At 48.7% G+C, this 19,871-nt stretch overlaps 1 protein-coding gene across 8 annotated transcripts in view; it reads left to right on the top strand.

The window, feature by feature from the left end:
- kcnq5a (potassium voltage-gated channel, KQT-like subfamily, member 5a) overlaps positions 1–19,871 on the top strand; it is a 186,113-nt gene that overhangs the window by 132,090 nt on the left and 34,152 nt on the right. For 7 of the 8 annotated variants that reach the window (XM_035400960.1, XM_035400955.1, XM_035400959.1 and 4 more), the window contains exons 4-8: positions 7,962–8,137; positions 10,237–10,362; positions 15,311–15,421; positions 17,400–17,495; positions 19,261–19,355. In XM_035400960.1, the coding sequence (XP_035256851.1) occupies positions 7,962–8,137; positions 10,237–10,362; positions 15,311–15,421; positions 17,400–17,495; positions 19,261–19,355 (604 nt within the window). Of the gene's footprint in view, positions 1–7,961; positions 8,138–10,236; positions 10,363–15,310; positions 15,422–17,399; positions 17,496–18,983; positions 19,073–19,260; positions 19,356–19,871 lie in introns of all 8 variants that reach the window. The other variant, XM_035400954.1, reaches the window with a different exon arrangement.

The raw sequence follows: 19,871 nt of genomic DNA, 5'->3' as shown, positions 1-19,871 counted from the left end.
TGGAAAAGGCAGTAGTCTCGGGGTTGCCCTATTTTTAAGTGTTTGCTCAACAATAAAAGGGATTTTTCCTATTTTACCCATTTAATCTGTCCAATTAGTGGAATATTGTCCATTATGCAGAGAGTTCATGTTTCTCTTCATATCAGTCAATCCTTAGTCATGTCTTACATGTTCACACACTTAAGGTTAATTGTAACTTTGCATCCTCTGTGCCTCCATGTAGTTTATTTATTCATTTCCTCATGATCCACCCATCCTAAAGCTGCTTACTGGTTGTGACAGCAACCTAAAGCACTACTCACATTTTCCAGTGGCCCTCAGCATGACAGGGAAGCACTTAATATAATGACCCTCGGCCTAGTCTGGCCCTCAGTTCCAAATGCAGACAGTGCTTTTCAACTGCAGCGACTAACGCTCTTTAAAACTCCTCAGGAGTTGCTCGTGGGGTTTGGCTGTGTGGGGTTCGGCTGTGTGAGGTTTGGCTGTGTGGGGTTCAGCTGTGTGGGGTTTGGCTGCGTGGGGTTCAGCTGCGTGGGGGTTTGGCTGCCTGGGGTTCAGCTGCGTGGGGTTCGGCTGTGTGGGGTTCGGCTGTGTGAGGTTTGGCTGTGTGGGGTTCGGCTGTGTGGGGTTCGGCTGTGTGAGGTTTGGCTGTGTGGGGTTCGGCTGTGTGGGGTTCGCTGTGTGAGGTTTGGCTGTGTGGGGTTCGGCTGTGTGCGGGCTGGCTGTGTGGGGTTCGGCTGTGTGGGGTTTGGCTGCGTGGGGTTCGGCTGTGTGGGGTTCGGCTGTGTGCGGGCTGGTTGTGTGGGGTTCGGCTGTGTGCGGGCTGGCTGTGTGGGGTTCGGCTGTGTGCGGGCTGGCTGTGTGGGGTTCGGCTGTGTGAGGTTCGGCTGTGTGGGGTTCAGCTGTGTGGGGTTCGGCTGTGTGGGGTTCGCTGTGTGAGGTTTGGCTGTGTGGGGTTCGGCTGTGTGCGGGCTGGCTGTGTGGGGTTCGGCTGTGTGGGGTTTGGCTGCGTGGGGTTCGGCTGTGTGGGGTTCGGCTGTGTGCGGGCTGGTTGTGTGGGGTTCGGCTGTGTGCGGGCTGGCTGTGTGGGGTTCGGCTGTGTGCGGGCTGGCTGTGTGGGGTTCGGCTGTGTGAGGTTCGGCTGTGTGGGGTTCAGCTGTGTGCGGGCCGACTGTGTGGGGTTTGGCTGCGTGGGGTTCGGCTGTGTGGGGTTCGGCTGTGTGCGGGCTGGCTGTGTGGGGTTTGGCTGCGGTGGGTTCGGCTGCGTGGGGTTTGGCTGCGTGCGGGCTGGCTGTGTGGGGTTCGGCTGCGTGGGGTTTGGCTGTGTGCGGGCTGGCTGTGTGGGGTTCGGCTGCGTGCGGGCTGGCTGTGTGCGGGCTGGCTGTGTGGGGTTCGGCTGCGTGCGGGCTGGCTGTGTGCGGGCTGGCTGTGTGGGGTTTGGCTGCGGTGGGTTCGGCTGCGTGGGGTTTGGCTGTGTGCGGGCTGGCTGTGTGGGGTTCGGCTGCATGGGGTTTGGCTGCGTGCGGGCTGGCTGTGTGCGGGCCGACTGTGTGGGGTTTGGCTGCGGTGGGTTCGGCTGCGTGGGGTTTGGCTGTGTGTGGGCCGACTGTGTATGGGCGCAGGCGTGAAATCTCTGGCGCTTGTTTGGTTTTCCGCCTCTCTTTCTGCTGTGACAGCTGTTCTCACTGTCACAGATAACATGTTGGTTTAAGATACAGAAGTGAAGTTGTGATAGTGACGCTTTGAATAATTTATTCAATAAAGCTTTTACACATTTATAAGCTAGACCATAATATGAACCCCTGCCCAATAAAACTGTCCTGATGGGACAATTTTTATCATTTAGCCCTTATGAATGGTATATCTTTTCACGATTACAAAAAGTGACCTGTATAGAAAGTTTTTTCAGGAATTTGCACAGTTATAGCATATGACACATGCTTTCCTTGGAAATGAAATTGCATCCAATTTAACCAACTTAGAGCAAGCTGCTGGGAAGTCATTTAATGTCCTTTAAAAAGGTGCTCATATTTACATGGAGGTGTTTTATGAAATGTCAGAGCTTAATGAATATAAAAATGTGAATATTGTTGTTGTGATGCAATGCAGGGCTCAGGGATATTTTTTACCTCAAAAAACCCAATTTACTTCCTCAAATAAAAAATGAAACAATTTGTAAGGCCACCATACTTTTAGGAAACATAATATAGCTGTATGTCCAGGCTCAGGAACTTACATGGGTCCCTTTTCAAGTTTTATATTTACAAAATGTGAACATTGACTGTATTTAAAAGAGGTATGATAAAATATCTTTTGTACTATTTTTACATATTCATATTCTATTATCTGTAAAAAAATCCTGGACTGAGTGGGATGTGTTTCACAGGGCTGTTGGTGGGAAGCCTTCTGAGGGTTCCAGACAGTTGCAAATGGGCAGGGGCAGCCCTAGGATTTTAGTGGCCCTAAGCAAATCTGTTCGAGGGGCGGGGGGGGCTGTTGGGTTCCATCGAGCGGTGGGGGGGGGGGGGGGGGGCTTGCTTTGTGAAATCCTTCTCGCTGTTATGAAATGTTCGGTTGCCATTCCATTTAGAATTATTACCGCTAGTTCCACGATAGGGCATGGATAACGTATTTGCAAAAATAACGTTATTTACCTTAGATAAACATTGGATCATGTGGCCCCCCCTCGTGGTCGTGTGGCCCCCCCCCCCCCAGCGGTTGTGGCCCTAAACAACCGCATAGACCATTTATGCCCTGCAAATGGGTATTTTCCAGAAAGGGTTGCCTACAGGTCGTATTGCACTATAACACTGTGAGGCCACAGATGGCCATCCACAACTTGGCTGTTATCCCCTGAAGTATCCTTACAATCAGCGTAAATTTGTGGCCATATTCATATTTTGGGCGTGGTCAGGCATTATTTTCATTTTTGTCTTGTGGCCATCTTTTGACACATCAGAAAATCCTTCACAAATTACCACAGTGATATGCTGCAGATCGCACGTGCTGAATTTGGTGAGAATCGGGCAAACATTCCGGGAGAAGTATGTGGGAAAATTTGGTGCATGTACATCAAATAGGATAGTCATAATAATTTTGCAGGTGGCGCTACAGAACCACCTGGAGTGCCAGTTGCATGTGTGTTATGCATAATAAATTGACAGTCATTCTGAGCATGTCTGCCAAATTTAGTGAGTTTTTGAGCACAGGTGAAAATGTCGCGAGAGGTGGAAATAAATAAATAGGGGTCCTCCGCACCCTTGCCAATGGGCCCCCTAATAATAACCCTCATTTTGTAAAATTCATTCTTACATGGTGTTCAAAGCACTTTTCAAAAAAAAAAAAATGCAAAGCAAGGCAACAGACTACAAATAAAGGATCATGTCACACGCTGGTGTGACACCCCTGAAAGAGATGCAGCAGATCTGGCAAATACACCGTTCAGTCTCTCTCTCTCTCTCTCCGTTTGCTGTATGGAGAGAGAGAGAACGCGCACACACCAACACAAAACGAAATAAATGGTTTCACCCTTCCCCCCTCACAGGTCACGAGTGAATAAGCTGAAACAACAAACTGAAATAACAAAGACTAAAGGAAGCGAGACTCGGTGACAGCTTTCCAGCTCACCGCTGGTCTCAGCTTGCCACCTTTTCAGCCGACCCGGTTCGTTCTCCGTCTGCTTGTCCTGGGACAAACACGGGACTCCCGGTCTCGGCCCTGAGCTGCGGAGGGGAACGCTCCTTTAAGCTCCCGGGGCGGGACACAACCCAAGCGCGTGCGCTCTCCCCACCAACGGGCGTGGTCGAGACAAACCCGCTTCCCGAGCGACCCGAATATCGCAGGCCGTGAAAGCTACGCAGGGGTGAAATTGTTATGATGTGACAGAGCGGCTCAGATAAGCAGCTGAAGCAATGCAGGCGGTGAAAGGAAGGCTGATGTGATCCTGTGTGCCCCCCCCCACGCCAGGGGCAGATGGGTCAGAGTCACATGACCCCAGCATCACCCCATCAGTCAAAAATGAGATCCGTGGGTTAATACTGCATTGATCGGTATTGGCGAGCATGAACGCGCTGAAATGCGGTGGACCATAACCTCACAGCCATTACAGGCTGCGGTCTGTCAGAGTTTATAGGTAACAATGAATCACAAATGACAGAAACCTGGAAATGGGCCCATTTCAGTAGTCAAGCAGGTGATTTGATTAGTGGAGTCATTTGAATATCATTAAGATGCACTAATATCGTTATGTGTGGTACATGAACACCTGTCAGCCCTCAGTAGTCCTCAGAGCTTCTATGCATACTGGACTCCAGCTGTTCCTGGACCTCAATCTCCATCAGACTTTCTCCCTTTTCTGGTTTATGGGTATTTCAAAGCCTTTCCTTCTGTTAGCTGTGTGAGTAAGTGCGGCGAGCTTAAGCACTAACTCTAAAATGGCAGCCTGTGCTTAGGCTGGCATGCGAGCTGGCATGCAGGCTGGCATGCAGGCTGGCAGAGACGTGTTCCCCAGGGAGGACTACATTGCATGTATATGTGTATTGCGTGCTGGAGAGCTAAAATGTGCTAAAATTATTCTAAAAATGAGTGTTACACAAGTGTGCTGAAACCCCTTCCCTCTGTCCCGTCCTCTCTCTTAGGGGCCCCAGGCTGAAGAAGGGATTAGGGTTAAGGTTAGGAGAGGCTGTGTACTGGGCCAGGCAGTGGGGGGGGCAAGGGTGGGGGGGGGGGGTTGTTGTGGCTGCAGCGCTGTGGCTACACACCACCAGCTGAACGAGTGGCAGTAAACCACAGGGGCAAATGCTTTTCAGATTTACTGGGTGATTTCATCCTGAGGGCTACAGCTGCCAAGATGAACATCTGCCCCCATGTGAGTGAGTGAGTGAGTGAGTGAGTGAGTGAGTGAGTGAGTGAGTGAGTGAGTGAGTGAGTGAGTGAGTGAGTGAGTGAGTGAGTGAGTGAGCGAGTGAGCGAGTGAGTGTGTGAGCGAGCGAGTGTGTAGCCGGGCACCCACCGCACGCGTATCGACCGCGAGCGCACTACGCGCGTAACTGAAGCGTAGTTGAAGTACTGTTATTACAACGGCAGCGGGCGACGTCGTCTCCACCAGATGCGAACGCGTCGCGTACCGGCTGCGAAGCTCGCGCGACACAAGCGAACTGAAGCGTAGTTTTTCGCTTCTGTTCTATTTTTTCGGCTTGTCGCGCGTCACGATGGCCTGTTTATACACAGAAATATGCTCTAAAATGCTAGGTATACATGCTCTGATTTATATTTCATCCTTATATTACTGGGGGTGTGTCCCTAGTTACCTCCCAGATATTTTATAAGCAGCTAAAAAAATACAAGCCTTTTCGTTTTGTAAAAATAAATAGCCTAAATAAATAAATAACTGGAACCTGGGGGAAAGGCAAACTTGGTTGTCTTATTTTGCGGAGGGGGTGGGGTAAATTTGAAAATACACCACAGAAAGACGTAGCCTATTGAATGACGTAGAAGTGAATGCACCGAGCAGCGGTTTGTTAGCTCGAGTGTTGGAAGGTAGTTTTTAACCAACCATTGCTCAGCCTATTTGACTTCTCCGATGTCTTCGTTCGCCGTGCTTTCAAAAAGGGCTTGTTAATAAAAATCAGATAATCCACAGAGCTTTAAAAAAATCAGATTATTTAGTGGTCTTGCCGATGAAAATGCACCTATTTTATAAATGAAGTTGTAAGCAAGCCTTTATTGCTCATGTACTTCAAAGCTTCCGCTGTTCATGGCGTTGTGGTGTTCATATCCCTTCAAGATTAAACTGTTACTGTCTTTTTCATGATTAGCTGATTTTACTAAATATGATCCTATAAATGTTTTGACGTGAATGACAAGACAACACGGGAATTCCCAATGGTTGATTACGGATTATTTATTATTATTATGATCATTACATATTCTTCATGAAATTGGCACGCTTGTTAACCAAGCAAATAAATTAATACAGTTTGAGATTGATTGTTATGCAGGCTACGTTGCGATTTAAGTTTATGGTAATTATTGAAAGCGTTTACTTTCTCACGTATTTACGAGTTAACGAAATATTACCAAATTAACAAACTGAAAAAGGTCTCTCACCAAAGTATTCACTTAACCCATAATCAAAAGTATTGAACAAACGTGAAATACACGATGTAATCCCACTGCAGTCTGCGAGAGCTATTAGGAATATATAGCTTTTACGCAAGCCTTTGCGCGACACAAACGGAACCAGTGGAGACACCCTACGCGTCGCGCCGTGCTGCTTCGCCCTGCTGTTTACGCGACGCATACGCGACGCGTGCGGTGGGTGCCCGGCGTGTGAGTGAGTGAGCGAGTAAGTGAGATAGTTGGTGAGGGAGTGAGTGAGTGAGTGAGTGAGCGAGTGAGTGAGTGAGTGAGTGAGCGAGTGTGTGAGTGAGTGAGTAAGTGAGATGGTGGGTGAGTGAGTGAGCGAGTGAGTGAGTGAGAGAGCAAGTGTGTGAGTGAGAGAGCAAGTAAGAGAGTGAGTGAGTGAGAGAGTGAGAGAGTGAGTGATGCACTTCCTCCTACACTGTGGAAAATATTCAGAAATTCAACCAATGATCTCTAATTATCAAAGGCTTCTATTAAAAATAAAGGCTTGAATATAAAAGACCCAGAGTGTGACATTAGCAGCTGTGTCTTATTAACTGAGTGCTTTGCCACTGAGTGGGCCAAAGCTTCAGGATGTGCAGCGAGAAACAGGTGATAATGGAGGATGCAAGTGTTTGGCTGGAATAGTTCAGAACACATCCTATTCTCCATGCTATGGGCCCCAGAACCACAAGAAGGAAGAAAAATAGCAGAACATTATTTTCTCTCCATATATATAAAAGGTTTCAGCCTATTTCACACAAGATATGATATCTTTCAGAAAATATGATATCTGTTTAGAATTCACATGGTGCAACAAAAGGTGAAATTGGATCAATGCGATCAAAAAAGATATATCATTCCAGTGTTGGAAAAACTGACAGCCTTCAGGGTGTTTGTAGTTTTCGGAGATTGGATGTTGCTTTTCCAGAGGTCCATGCACACTCCCCCCTGACCTCTGTTTCAGCAGCCTTCTGAAGTCAGAGAGAGAACTGCGTGAAACCGGTGTTCGATTATTTCCCCATCACACCAGGGAAGCGCTCATATCTCTGCCAGATAAACATGGAGCTTAGACTGCTGTAACAGACTTCACCCCCCCCCCACCACAATATGCCTGTCCTGCAGATTTCACATCCCCCATACATACTGTTTCTCCCAATATGCCTGTCCTGCAGAGTTCACATCCCCCCATACATACTGTTTCTCCTAATATGCCTGCCCTGCAGATTTCACATCCCCCCATACATACTGTTTCTCCCAATATGCCTTTCCTGCAGATATCACATCCCCCCATACATACTGTTTCTCCCAATATGCCTGTCCTGCAGATTTCACATCCCCCCATACATACTGTTTCTCCCAATATGCCTGTCCTGCAGAGTTCACATCCCCCCATACATACTGTTTCTCCCAATATGCCTGTCCTGCAGATTTCACATCCCCCCATACATACTGTTTCTCCCAATATGCCTGTCCTGCAGATTTCACATCCCCCCATACATACTGTTTCTCCCAATATGCCTGTCCTGCAGATTTCACATCCCCCCATACATACTGTTTCTCCCAATATGCCTGTCCTGCAGATTTCACATCCCCCCATGCATACTGTTTCTCCCAATATGCCTGTCCTGCAGATTTCACATCCCCCCATACATACTGTTTCTCCCAATATGCCTGTCCTGCAGATTTCACATCCCCCCATACATACTGTTTCTCCCAATATGCCTGTCCTGCAGATTTCACATCCCCCCATACATAATGTTTCTCCCAATATGCCTGTCCTGCAGATTTCACATCCCCCCATACATACTGTTTCTCCCAATATGCCTGTCCTGCAGATATCATCGTGCTCATTGCCTCGGTTGCTGTGGTGTCGGCGGGTAGCCAGGGCAACATCTTCGCCACGTCGGCGCTGCGGAGCTTGCGCTTCCTGCAGATCCTGCGCATGGTGCGCATGGACCGGAGGGGTGGGACCTGGAAGCTGCTGGGATCAGTGGTGTACGCCCACAGCAAGGTGCAGTACAGCGTTCCATTACCTTTAGCATTACAGTGTTTCATTACCTTTAGCAGTACAGCATTCCATTCTCTTTAGCATTACAGCATTCCATTACCTTTAGCATTACAGTGTTTCATTACCTTTTGCATTATAGCATTCTATTACCTTTAGCATTACAGTGTTCCGTTACCTGTAGCATTACAGCGTTTCATTACCTTTAGCAGTACAGTGTTCCATTACCTTTAGCATTACAGCGTTCCATTACCTTTAGCATTACAGTGTTCCGTTACCTGTAGCATTACAGCGTTTCATTACCTTTAGCATTACGGTGTTCCGTTACCTGTAGCATTACAGCGTTTCATTACCTTTAGCAGTACAGTGTTCCATTACCTTTAGCATTACAGCGTTCCATTCTCTTTAGCATTACAGTGTTCCATTCTCTTTAGCATTACAGCATTCTATTACCTTTAGCATTACAGCGCTCCGTTACCTGTAGCATTACAGTGTTCCATTACCTTTAGCATTACAGCGTTCCATTACCTTTAGCATTACAGCATTCCACTACCTTTAGCATTACAGTGTTCCATTACCTTTAGCAGTGCAGCATTCCATTCTCTTTAGCATTACAGCGTTCCATTACCTTTAGCATTACAGTGTTTCATTACCTTTAGCATTACAGCGTTCCATTACCTTTAGCATTACAGTGTTCCGTTACCTTTAGCATTACAGTGGTTCATTACCTTTAGCATTACAGCACTTCATTAACTTTAGCATTACAGGTCAAAGCAAGGTGCAGTCTGTGAGGTGGGGCAGTCTGTGGGTTGGGGTGGTGCGGGGCAGTTTGTGGGGTGGGGTGGTGCGGGGCAGTCTGTGTGGTGGGGTGGGGCAGTCTTTGGGCCGGGGGAGTGGGAGTAAGGGGAGGGCAGAATTATAGGCCATTAAAGCAGCAGGCCCACTGCGGGGGCACTGACAGACAGACAGAGCAGAGCAGACTCAGCTCCCCTGGAATGGACGTCTGGCCAGAAGTGTCCATCAGTCCTGCAGCCCTCTGACTGCATTTACTGCACAGGCTTCACTATCAAGCTGTCGAAATGGCAGAACTGCGCTCACAGGAGTTTCATTTTCCTGATTTCCATCGGAAAACGAGAGGCGCAGTGTACATTATTTACCAGATCAATTTAACAGCTTCATGTTAGCTAACCATGCGCAACATAAACAAATCCAACCCCAGTACCCAAGCAGCCGTTTTCCATTTTCTTTCTGCATAGCTAGTGAATTAATTCCTGTCAGTCTAAAGGCAATGCTTCATTGACAATATAAAGTGTTTCTCCAGTTTTACGTTTGAAGAACCGAGCAACAACAATACATAAACACTGCTCCCATCTGCCAGAGAGGAAGTATTTAATCTCAAATTTCAATCCTGTTGCAAGCTGCATGGCAGCTGCTACAGATTTTTTGAATGCATGCGCTTGTGCTTTCATTGTAATCCCAATTTCTCACAAACATCAGGGATTGGTGGAGACTTTAGTTTATATGGGCCATGACAGAAGTGCCAGCGAATGGGTCTTCCAATCAGACTGAGCCCTGTTCAGTCTGTTTCTCTGCTCCCAATGACCTCCCTGTAACCTCCCAGTGACTTCCCTGTAACTTCCCAGTGACTTCCCTGTGACCTCTCAGTGACCTCCCTGTGACCTCTCAGTGACTTCCCTGTGACCTCTCCATGACCTCCCTGTGACCTCTCCGTGACCTCCCTGTGACCTCTCCATGACCTCCCTGTGGCCGCCCTTCTCGGAGCAGTGGGACCGCGGAGCCGTGAAAACGCTGTCCCTGCCAGCATGGCCGCGATGCGTGCTCGCTAAAGCTGGCCAAACCGCAGAATTAGCCCCCATTAGTGGGTACACCACCAGACTTAGCCCCCAAAGATAATATCATTATGGGCTGCAAAACAGGCATAGCAATATCCACTTCATAAATGATGTTTTTGGATGTCCCCCTCTATTTCTTTATGTTTCTTCCTCCCTATCTGCACTGTTTTGATGCCCCTGTGTAGAGTAATCATGTTAGCGATGTGCATAACTGCAGCCTCTGAGGTGGTAATGCCAGGCCTTTCCCTGCAGGAGCTGGTCACCGCCTGGTACATTGGGTTCCTGGTGCTCATTTTCTCCTCCTTCCTGGTCTACCTGGTGGAGAAGGAGTTCAACCAGCAGTTTGCCACTTACGCTGACGCCCTGTGGTGGGGGACGGTGAGTCGCTTCCCACAGTGCACCTCTCCCGGAGACAACCCAGAGCAGTATACAGTAAACATCTTTTTATGTTGCCAAAAATATGGAGGGAAATGATTAGTTTTTTCCATGCATCACATTTTTCTGTAGGAGAGGCTCATTTCAAAGCCTTCTCTGAAACAAACACAAAGAAATCCACAATAATTCAAGCATCACTGTCATTCCAGTAGGCTTATCTAAAGTTTAAAAGATTATCTCCCTCCCATCCACTCTGTGTCTGTCTCTCAGTCTGTCTCCCTCGCTGCCATTGGGTCTTCATTTTAGAGTTTTCCTTTCTCAGTGCCTTTACTGTCTCTTCCGATCTCTCTCTCTCGTTCAGTCTTCTGTTCTATCTCTTACTCTCTCCATCTCTCTCTTGTTCAGTCTGATTTTTCCTGCCAGCTAGGTTCAGTGTTGTTTCCCAGGCTCTCCATGACAAAATGCCTGAGTGGTATAAACTGCAAGTTAATACAGCCCTTTGGCTTGGTTTAGAGTGCTTATCATCATTCACTACAGGCAAAGTGTATGTGGTGATGATGTGAGAGGCCTTTTTTCTTCTTTTCCTTCTAGCATGAAAACAGTATTTTCACGGTCATAAGTCTTATTTTCTTTGATGGCGTCACAGCATCAATATCTTGGCACCTAGTGTGGGGCTGAGTATATCCCACCCAAATTTGGTGTGTCCAATTACTAGTTGTTGTCATGTTTATGCGAGGTCTGTCCCTGCCGAACTGGATTCGATTTGGGACCACAAGCTACATCCATGCACCACAGCATGGTGCCTTTATTGAATGAGCCAGGCAGCAGCCATTCATTAGCAGTATAATCAGTTTTTAATCGCTCATTTGACTTTTCTCCCAGTTTGAAATGCCCGGTCATATCTGTAGGCCATTCACTTCAGTTCAGCAGCCTAGTGTGTGTGTCTCTGCATAAGTGTCCAGCCAGATGCTTTCACCTCTGCTGTTCAGAAAATGGGAAAAGGACAATTTTCTTTTAAATGTATTTTTTTTATTGACAAATTGTCTTTTAAATGAATACAAATATGTTTGAAAAATGCTTACAGGAAGGCCTTATTACCAGTTACTATTCATAAAGAATAAATGTGGATTGGTCTGTGGACCTTTAAAAAAAACCCTAACCCTACCCTACAGAGTGATGCAGTCATAAATGGAACTGCATGCCCACTCGAGCTTCACACATGCAATCAGGTGGATAATGACCGAATCACCCGCTTTACAAGGAAAACAGTTCACACTGCCATAAACCGGCATCCCACAGCTCCTGGCTATGAATAAGGATGAAATAGGATAGATGGATAGCTCATGCTGGAGACCCACAGACTGTATTGAATACTCGTCCTGCTGAACTCCTTAACATGTCTAATGGGCTAGATTAGTTTTTCCATGTGTGAAATGCATGCAGAAAGGCTGATTGCGCAGGTAAGGGTAGAATAACCGCCATAGCTTCATAGTCATTCCTTTTATTCTCTGGTCTGAGGGGGTGAGGCGGGGTGGGGTCCTGTCAAAGATGAGTAAAAATTCACTTTATCACCATTAAGACAGAGGCCCGTATTAGACACATTAGACACATCATAATGGCGCAGAATGACAGAGTGCTGGGCTGTTTTCTGCATGCGTCAGTGGGCTGACCGGGTAAACACCAGCCAGAGCCAATGGCTGCCTGAGGCATCACGCCCCGGACCTGGCAAAGAAAAGCAGCGATCAGTCATGGGGCCCACCAAACAAAATTAATAAATCAATAGTTGTAATTTTCTGTTTCCACCAACCAAGACAGGACCATTAGACATCTAAGCGGAAACCGTTAAGGGTCACCTCAAAGAGGGGCTTGTTCAATCCATCTGCAGCGGGTGCTGAGTTGTGACGCGCGACGTCCGGTCAAGCAAGGTCTCTCTGAGTGTAGCCCTCAGCAGCGGCAGGGTGTAGCTCAGAGGCAGGGTGTAGCCCTCAGTAGAGGCAGGAAGTAGCTCTCAGCAGAGGCAGGGTGTAGCTCAGAGGCAGGGTGTAGCCTTCAGTAGAGGCAGGGTGTAGCTCAGAGGCAGGGTGTAGCCTTCAGTAGAGGCAGGGTGTAGCTCTCAGTAGAGGCAGGGTGTAGCTCTCAGCAGAGGCAGGGTGTAGCCTTCAGTAGAGGCAGGGTGTAGCTCAGAGGCAGGGTGTAGCCTTCAGTAGAGGCAGGGTGTAGCTCTCAGTAGAGGCAGGGTGTAGCTCTCAGCAGAGGCAGGGTGTAGCTCAGAGGCAGGGTGTAGCTCTCAGTAGAGGCAGGGTGTAGCTCTCAGCAGAGGCAGGGTGTAGCTCAGAGGCAGGGTGTAGCCTTCAGTAGAGGCAGGGTGTAGCTCTCAGTAGAGGCAGGGTGTAGCTCAGAGGCAGGGTGTAGCCTTCAGTAGAGGCAGGGTGTAGCTCTCAGTAGAGGCAGGGTGTAGCTCTCAGTAGAGGCAGGGTGTAGCTCAGAGGCAGGGTGTAGCTCTCAGTAGAGGCAGGGTGTAGCTCAGAGGCAGGGTGTAGCTCTCAGCAGAGGCAGTGTGTAGCTCTCAGCAGAGGCAGGGTGTAGCTCTCAGCAGAGGCAGGGTGTAGCCCTCAGCAGAGGCAGGGTGTAGCTCAGAGGCAGGGTGTAGCCTTCAGTAGAGGCAGGGAGTAGCTCAGAGGCAGGGTGTAGCCTTCAGTAGAGGCAGGGAGTAGCTCAGAGGCAGGGTGTAGCTCTCAGTAGAGGCAGGGTGTAGCTCTCAGCAGAGGCAGGGTGTAGCTCTCAGCAGAGGCAGGGTGTAGCCCTCAGCAGAGGCAGGGTGTAGCTCAGAGGCAGGGTGTAGCCTTCAGTAGAGGCAGGGAGTAGCTCAGAGGCAGGGTGTAGCTCAGAGGCAGGGTGTAGCTCTCAGCAGAGGCAGGGTGTAGTTCTCAGCAGAGGCAGGGTGTCGCTCTCAGCAGAGGCAGGGTGTAGCTCAGAGGCAGGGTGTCGCTCTCAGTAGAGGCAGGGAGTAGCTCAGAGGCAGGGTGTAGCCCTCAGTAGAGGCAGGGTGTAGCTCAGAGGCAGGGTGTAGCCCTCAGTAGAGGCAGGGTGTAGCCCTCAGTAGAGGCAGGGTGTCGCTCTCAGCAGAGGCAGGGTGTAGCTCAGAGGCAGGGTGTAGCTCTCAGTAGAGGCAGGGTGTAGCTCTCAGTAGAGGCAGGGTGTAGCCCTCAGTAGAGGCAGGGTGTAGCTCTCAGTAGAGGCAGGGTGTAGCTCTCAGTAGAGGCAGGGTGTAGCTCTCAGCAGAGGCAGGGTGTAGCTCAGAGGCAGGGTGTAGCTCTCAGTCGAGGCAGGGTGTAGCCTTCAGTAGAGGCAGGGTGTAGCTCTCAGCAGAGGCAGGGTGTAGCTCAGAGGCAGGGTGTAGCTCTCAGTAGAGGCAGGGTGTAGCTCTCAGCAGAGGCAGGGTGTAGCTCTCAGTAGAGGCAGGGTGTAGCTCAGAGGCAGGGTGTAGCTCTCAGTAGAGGCGGGGTGTAGTTCTCAGCAGAGGCAGGGTGTCGCTCTCAGCAGACGCAGGGTGTAACCACCGGCAAAGGAAAGGAAAGTGCTGCCTAATGAAATGGATCTTAAAAGAGCCTCCCCAGTGCACCTCGGCCAGAAGGCCATATTTAAAGGCCAGCTCATCATTTTAATCTGTTAGATTTCGCTTTTACTGGGGCTGTGAAACCCACGCTGGCTCAGCTTGTGTTTGAGAAAATCCTGGCTGGAAATCCGGCAGGCTTCTTCATCATGAGTGAGGGACGGACAGAGAGCTCTGCACTCATTTTTCAAGCGATATTTCTTCTGTCTAAACGAAAGAGTATTAAACTAATTATTGTGCTATTGTACCAGTGCACCAACGCAATATTTTGTTATAGCTATTTGTAGTTTTATTAACTTGTAATGAGGGGCCGAAGATATTTGCTGTGTGTGTTGTGATGCGTTTGGCTTTGATTGTCCTTCAGAACCAACTTTAGCCTGGGAAGTACATTCCAAACCGCAGTTAAAGCAACGAGGGTCCATTTGGGAAAACTGGAATGCAATTAGCACTGAGCAGCAGTCACCTTTTAATATAGTGCTATCCCAAATGTGTGTGTGTTCCTTTTCCCTGTTTGTTCATCAGGACAAGGCATTGCTACTGAATGCTCTGCAGAAGTTGCCTAAGGGGTAATTTCACACAAAGCTCTCAACTGCTAAATGGGCTTTTTGGACCTGTGGATCACATGATCTGGGTACTGGGCCTTTTTCAGCTGTGGAATCAAAAAATAATAATAACAATAATTGATTTACAGTGCGTTTAAAACTCTTTATGGTTGAAGGCGATTTCATCTTGTATTTCAACACTTCCCACACATCTGCTGAGGGGAAGATAGAGGGGATAATGGAGTCAGGTGAACTGGGGGGCAAGGTAGCCCGCTTGAGAGAGTCAGGTAAACTGGGGGATAAGGTAGCTCGTTTGAGAATCAGGTTTGGCCCGGATAGCCAGAAACTCTTTGTAGCTAGTCATAACTTTTGATACATGCTATAGTCTTTGATGGATACATCCCTAAAGGGATTAGCAAGGTGAAGTGCGTCTTCAGGTTGTGTCAGTAGTAAGCAGGAGGCATGGGTGGAGGTGAGGTAAGGTAGCATTCAGCAGGGATATGGGTTGCCAATGTGTGAGTCAGCTTGCCCAGCCCTGCAGAAGGATAGATATCCTTGAGCTGTTCAGGTCCAGGCTTGGTGCAGTGCTGGATGCTCTTGTTCGTAGGTAAATGGGCTGAATGGCCTGTTTTGGCCATTACACAGTGTCAGGTTCTTTAACATAATTCATTTCTATTTGTCAAATTCCAAGTTGGTTTATCTTGGACTTGTGCGATAGCAGGACCCAAAAGTGACATGATCTGTTAGTGGGTCCATGTGAATCCCTGGCGTCTCTCCTGCACCCCTGCATCTGCAGATCACCCTCACCACCATCGGGTACGGGGACAAGACGCCGCAGACCTGGACGGGCCGCCTGCTGTCCGCCGGCTTCGCCCTGCTGGGCATCTCCTTCTTCGCCCTGCCAGCGGTGAGTGGCACACACTGGCGCAGCGGGCATGCGTATGCTCAGCACCCAGTGCGCACACGTAAACACAGCGCTCAGTGGGCACATGTAAACCCAGCGCTCAGTGGGCACATGTAAACACAGCACTCAGTGGGCACATGTAAACACAGCACTCAGTGGGCACATGTAAACACAGCGCTCAGCAGGCACATGTAAACACAGCGCTCAGCAGGCACATGTAAACACAGCGCTCAGTGGGCACATGTAAACACAGCACTCAGTGGGCACATGTAAACACAGCGCTCAGCAGGCACATGTAAACACAGCGCTCAGTGGGCACATGTAAACACAGCACTCAGTGGGCACATGTAAACACAGCGCTCAGTGGGCACATGTAAACACAGCGCTCAGTGGGCACATGTAAACACAGTGCTCAGTGGGCACATGTAAACACAGTGCTCAGTGGGCACATGTAAACACAGCACTCAGCAGGCACATGTAAACACAGCACTTAGTGGGCACATGTAAACACAGCACTCAGCAGGCACATGTAAACACAGCACTCAGCAGGCACATGTAAACACAGCACTCAGCAGGCACATGCAAACACAGCACTCAGTGGGCACATGCAAACACAGCGCTCAATGGGCACATGCAAACACAGCACTCAGTGGGAACATGCAAACACAGCACTCAGCAGGCACATGTAAACACAGCACTCAGCAGGCACATGTAAACACAGCACTCAGTGGGCACATGTAAACACAGCACTCAGTGGGCACATGCAAACACAGCACTCAGTGGGCACATGCAAACACAGCGCTCAATGGGTACATGTAAACACAGCACTCAGTGGGCACATGTAAACACAGCACTCAGTGGGCACATGTAAACACAGCGCTCAATGGGAACATGTAAACACAGCACTCAGCAGGCACATGTAAACACAGCACACGCCCACAGCACCACACTTTTTTATGACTAAATACAAAAACTGAGAACCTTCTTTGCTGAAAATTCCAGCTGAAACCAATCTAAGCTGGTCAAGCTGAATTAAGCTGTGTTTTTCACACTGTTCACCAGCTGACCAGCCTATATAGTCATCTTGTCCACCAGTTAGACCACCAGCTTTCTCAACCAGCTTAACCAGCTTTGACCAGATTTGTCCAGCTAGGGACCAGCTTTGACTGACCACAGGCCAGCTATGACCAGCTGGAAGTGTCAAATACACGGTTTAGACCAGCTCAGAATCGCAGCTAGTCTTAGCGCAGCTGGTCTTAGCTGGGATTTTCAGCAGGGTTCTACATGCCCTGCAGTGGTGTGTGTGTGTGTGTGTGTGTGTGTGTGTGTGTGTGTGTTTTGCACCAGCTCAGTCATTGTAGCAGAGAAACTGAGGTGCCTTCTACTGCCACTTCCCAGCATGCCTCTCTTCTTCAGTCTTTGAACTGAGACGTCAGACATGTTTAGACCCCAGATGTCCTTCCAGTGCAGGCATAATTGCTATTTCCAGTCTACTGGTGTTATTTTAAGCAACGTGGGCCCCTCTCCTCACTGAAACTGCTGCATAAGCTCTCTACACCATGATTTATGGGCCAGCCGTATAAGCCTCCCGCTGTACATTCCCTTTAAATCGTTGCCATTACCTTCATAGGAAGCAGCTCCACTTTAACTCTGAAGCCTGTTTGTCGAGGTTCCTGGCGTGTTCCTGGCCCTGTGCCTCTGAGCAGTCTGTAAAAGCAGAGGATGTGCTCCCACACTGCCGGCAGATCTCAGATCAGTTATCCAGTGACCCAGAGCACAGGGAGCGGACCACAGGAGGCGCATGACTTGGAACTGCAACTGTTCTGAGGACAGGCTGCTGGGAGTTAGAGAGCAGCATCATTACCACTGCAGCAGTTCTTCTGCACCATCAGCAGAATAATCTAAATAGAATGGTGGGTTTGCCAGAGGAAAATGAAGGTTTGATGCGTTGTGACATACCATGGTGTGATGTCATTTGCAGGGAATTCTGGGATCAGGGTTTGCACTGAAGGTCCAGGAGCAGCACAGACAGAAGCACTTTGAGAAGCGGAGAAACCCTGCTGCCAGCCTGATCCAGGTAAACACCTGTCCACAGCACCCCCTGCTGTCTGCAAAGCAGCACTGACACACATTCTGTGTTACAGTAGGTACTGTTTCCACCAAAATAAATCTAAACCTTTCTCTGGTTCTGTTTGCATGTGTTCCCCTGTGTTTGTGTTCTCCTGTGGACTTCTGTTCTGCTAGGTTTCCCTGCTGGAGAACCTTCATCTGACCCATACTCATGTTGTTCTGCTAGGTTTTCCTGCTGGAGAACCTTCATCTGACCCATACTCACATTGTTCTGCTAGGTTTTCCTGCTGGAGAACCTTCATCTGACCCATACTCACATTGTTCTGCTAGGTTTTCCTGCTGGAGAACCTTCATCTGACCCATACTCACATTGTTCTGCTAGGTTTTCCTGCTGGAGAACCTTCATCTGTCCCGTACTCACATTGTTCTGTCCTGCTGTCTTACTCTGCTTTCCCACCCAGGTCTAGCTATCGTTCCTCAGCTATGATTCCCAGGTTACTGGTGCATTGTAGCAGAGCAGGTGCACAAGTTACCCCTGATCACTCAATCTCTCAAAGGGAATGCAGTGTTCGCTCCAGTTCTGTAATAGGCTCCAGGCCTTTTGAACTCAGCTTTGATCTGCTTTTTTGGAGTACTGAGCCTTTTCGTCATTATCGTTGATTTAATCTTGGCCAAAGACTGAAGTCTGGGTGTCCCTAGTTCCCTTCGCAGGATCTGTCCATCACGTTAGCCATTCCTAGTTCCCTCCTCTGAGTTTGGAGTCAGTCACCCAAGCTTCTGAGAGAAAATCTGCCAATAGCTAGAGTATGCCTCGATGCTAATCAGTCCCTACTGTCAGTCCCTGGCCAATGCTTCAAGTTCGGCATTTGAACCTTGTTTGAACCTTGTTCTATTCAAATTGAAAATTGTTGTATTTGAAACTTGCATTTAACTCTGCAGAAAGGAAGAACAGAAACTAATTTACTGGAAATAGCTTTTAGATAGTATATCTATGAGGAAATCAGTTCCTCCTGATCAATGGCACCTGTTTCCTATGGCACAAGAGAAGCTCAGTAACTGTCATCTTGTGTTTTATATCATCATTAATATTGGATAATATTAGATGATGGTTGCTGAAAGAAGACTGCTCCTCTCCAGCAGAGTAATGTAGGGTAATTAGAGCTGAGTGTTGGAATCCCTGCCTGAAGCCCTCCATGTTCCTGCACTTCCTGTTTTATGCTCCATTTGATTGGCTTTTATTGTCATTAACCTGGACTTTTTACAGCAGGTCCATGAAGAGGACAGTTCAGAAGAGGTGCCCCCCCCCCCCCCCCGAATCTGTGTGTCACTGCCCCCTCCGTTCACATTGACTCCGTTTGCTTGTGAACAGGTCCATCGGTCAGGGGCGTGGCTCGGGGAGGAGGGGGCGTCCGTGGGGGCAGGGCAGAGGTGTTGTGGGCGTGTCCTTACTGTGTTGTGGTTCCCCTCTGCCCCTCTGTGTCTCCTCTCGTGCCAGGCTGCATGGCGGCTGTACTCCACCGATGCCAGCCGGGCCTACCTGTGTGCCAGCTGGCAGTACTATAAAAGTGTTCTGCCCGCTCTCAGGCATGTATCCACGCTGTGCTCTGATGCTGAAACCCTGACTTGTATCGGTTTGTACTAATCTGCTTTCCATTTTTCTTTTTTCTGTTTTTCTTTCGTTTCTTACCCCTGCTCCCTCTGGCCTTGTGCTCCTCCTTTTTATTTTGTTCCTTTTTTCCCGTTCTCCCTTGTCTCGTGTATTCTGCACGTAGTGTGTTTGGCGTAGTTATGCGGCTGATGAGAACTCGGTTTCCATCGCTACCTGGAAGCCTCATTTGAAGGCGCTGCACACCTGCAGCCCTGCAAAGTAGGTACAACTCTGGCAGCTGGCGTCGTATTTGGTGTCTGTGCTCCTGGCGCGTACTTAATACCCTCCTTCTCCACATCCTCTCTTCTGTTCCTTTGTGCCTCTGTTGGATTATCTCTCTTCCACCGCAGAATTTGTCCTTTTTTAATTCCCTACCTTTGTTTTTATTTTGTTTTATTTTTTTTATCCCCCCCCCCCCCCCAATACATAGTTTCCTGTTTTGGTTTTATTTTTTCATTTTTCAATTGGTCTTTTTTAATGGAGGTTCACAGTCATCAAACAGACCGCACAATATTGTCCAGGCTCCTGTCTGAGTGGTCTGGCTGGCCAGAGACAGGCATTCATGCACACCTGTACCAGTCATGCTCCACACACACCTGTGCCAGTGTGGCCCCATGCACACCTGTGCCAGTGTGGCTGAGCGTTTTTAGATTCATGCGAGCACAGATATGGCTGCTCATTTCTGTTAAAGCGCTGTGGAACTCATGATCCATCTAACGGCAGTAGGCGATGTTG

The sequence above is a fragment of the Anguilla anguilla genome, chromosome 18 (assembly GCF_013347855.1).
Source record: "Anguilla anguilla isolate fAngAng1 chromosome 18, fAngAng1.pri, whole genome shotgun sequence".
In the NCBI taxonomy this organism is placed as follows: domain Eukaryota; kingdom Metazoa; phylum Chordata; class Actinopteri; order Anguilliformes; family Anguillidae; genus Anguilla; species Anguilla anguilla.
This window is presented reverse-complemented; position numbering and strand designations above follow the sequence as displayed.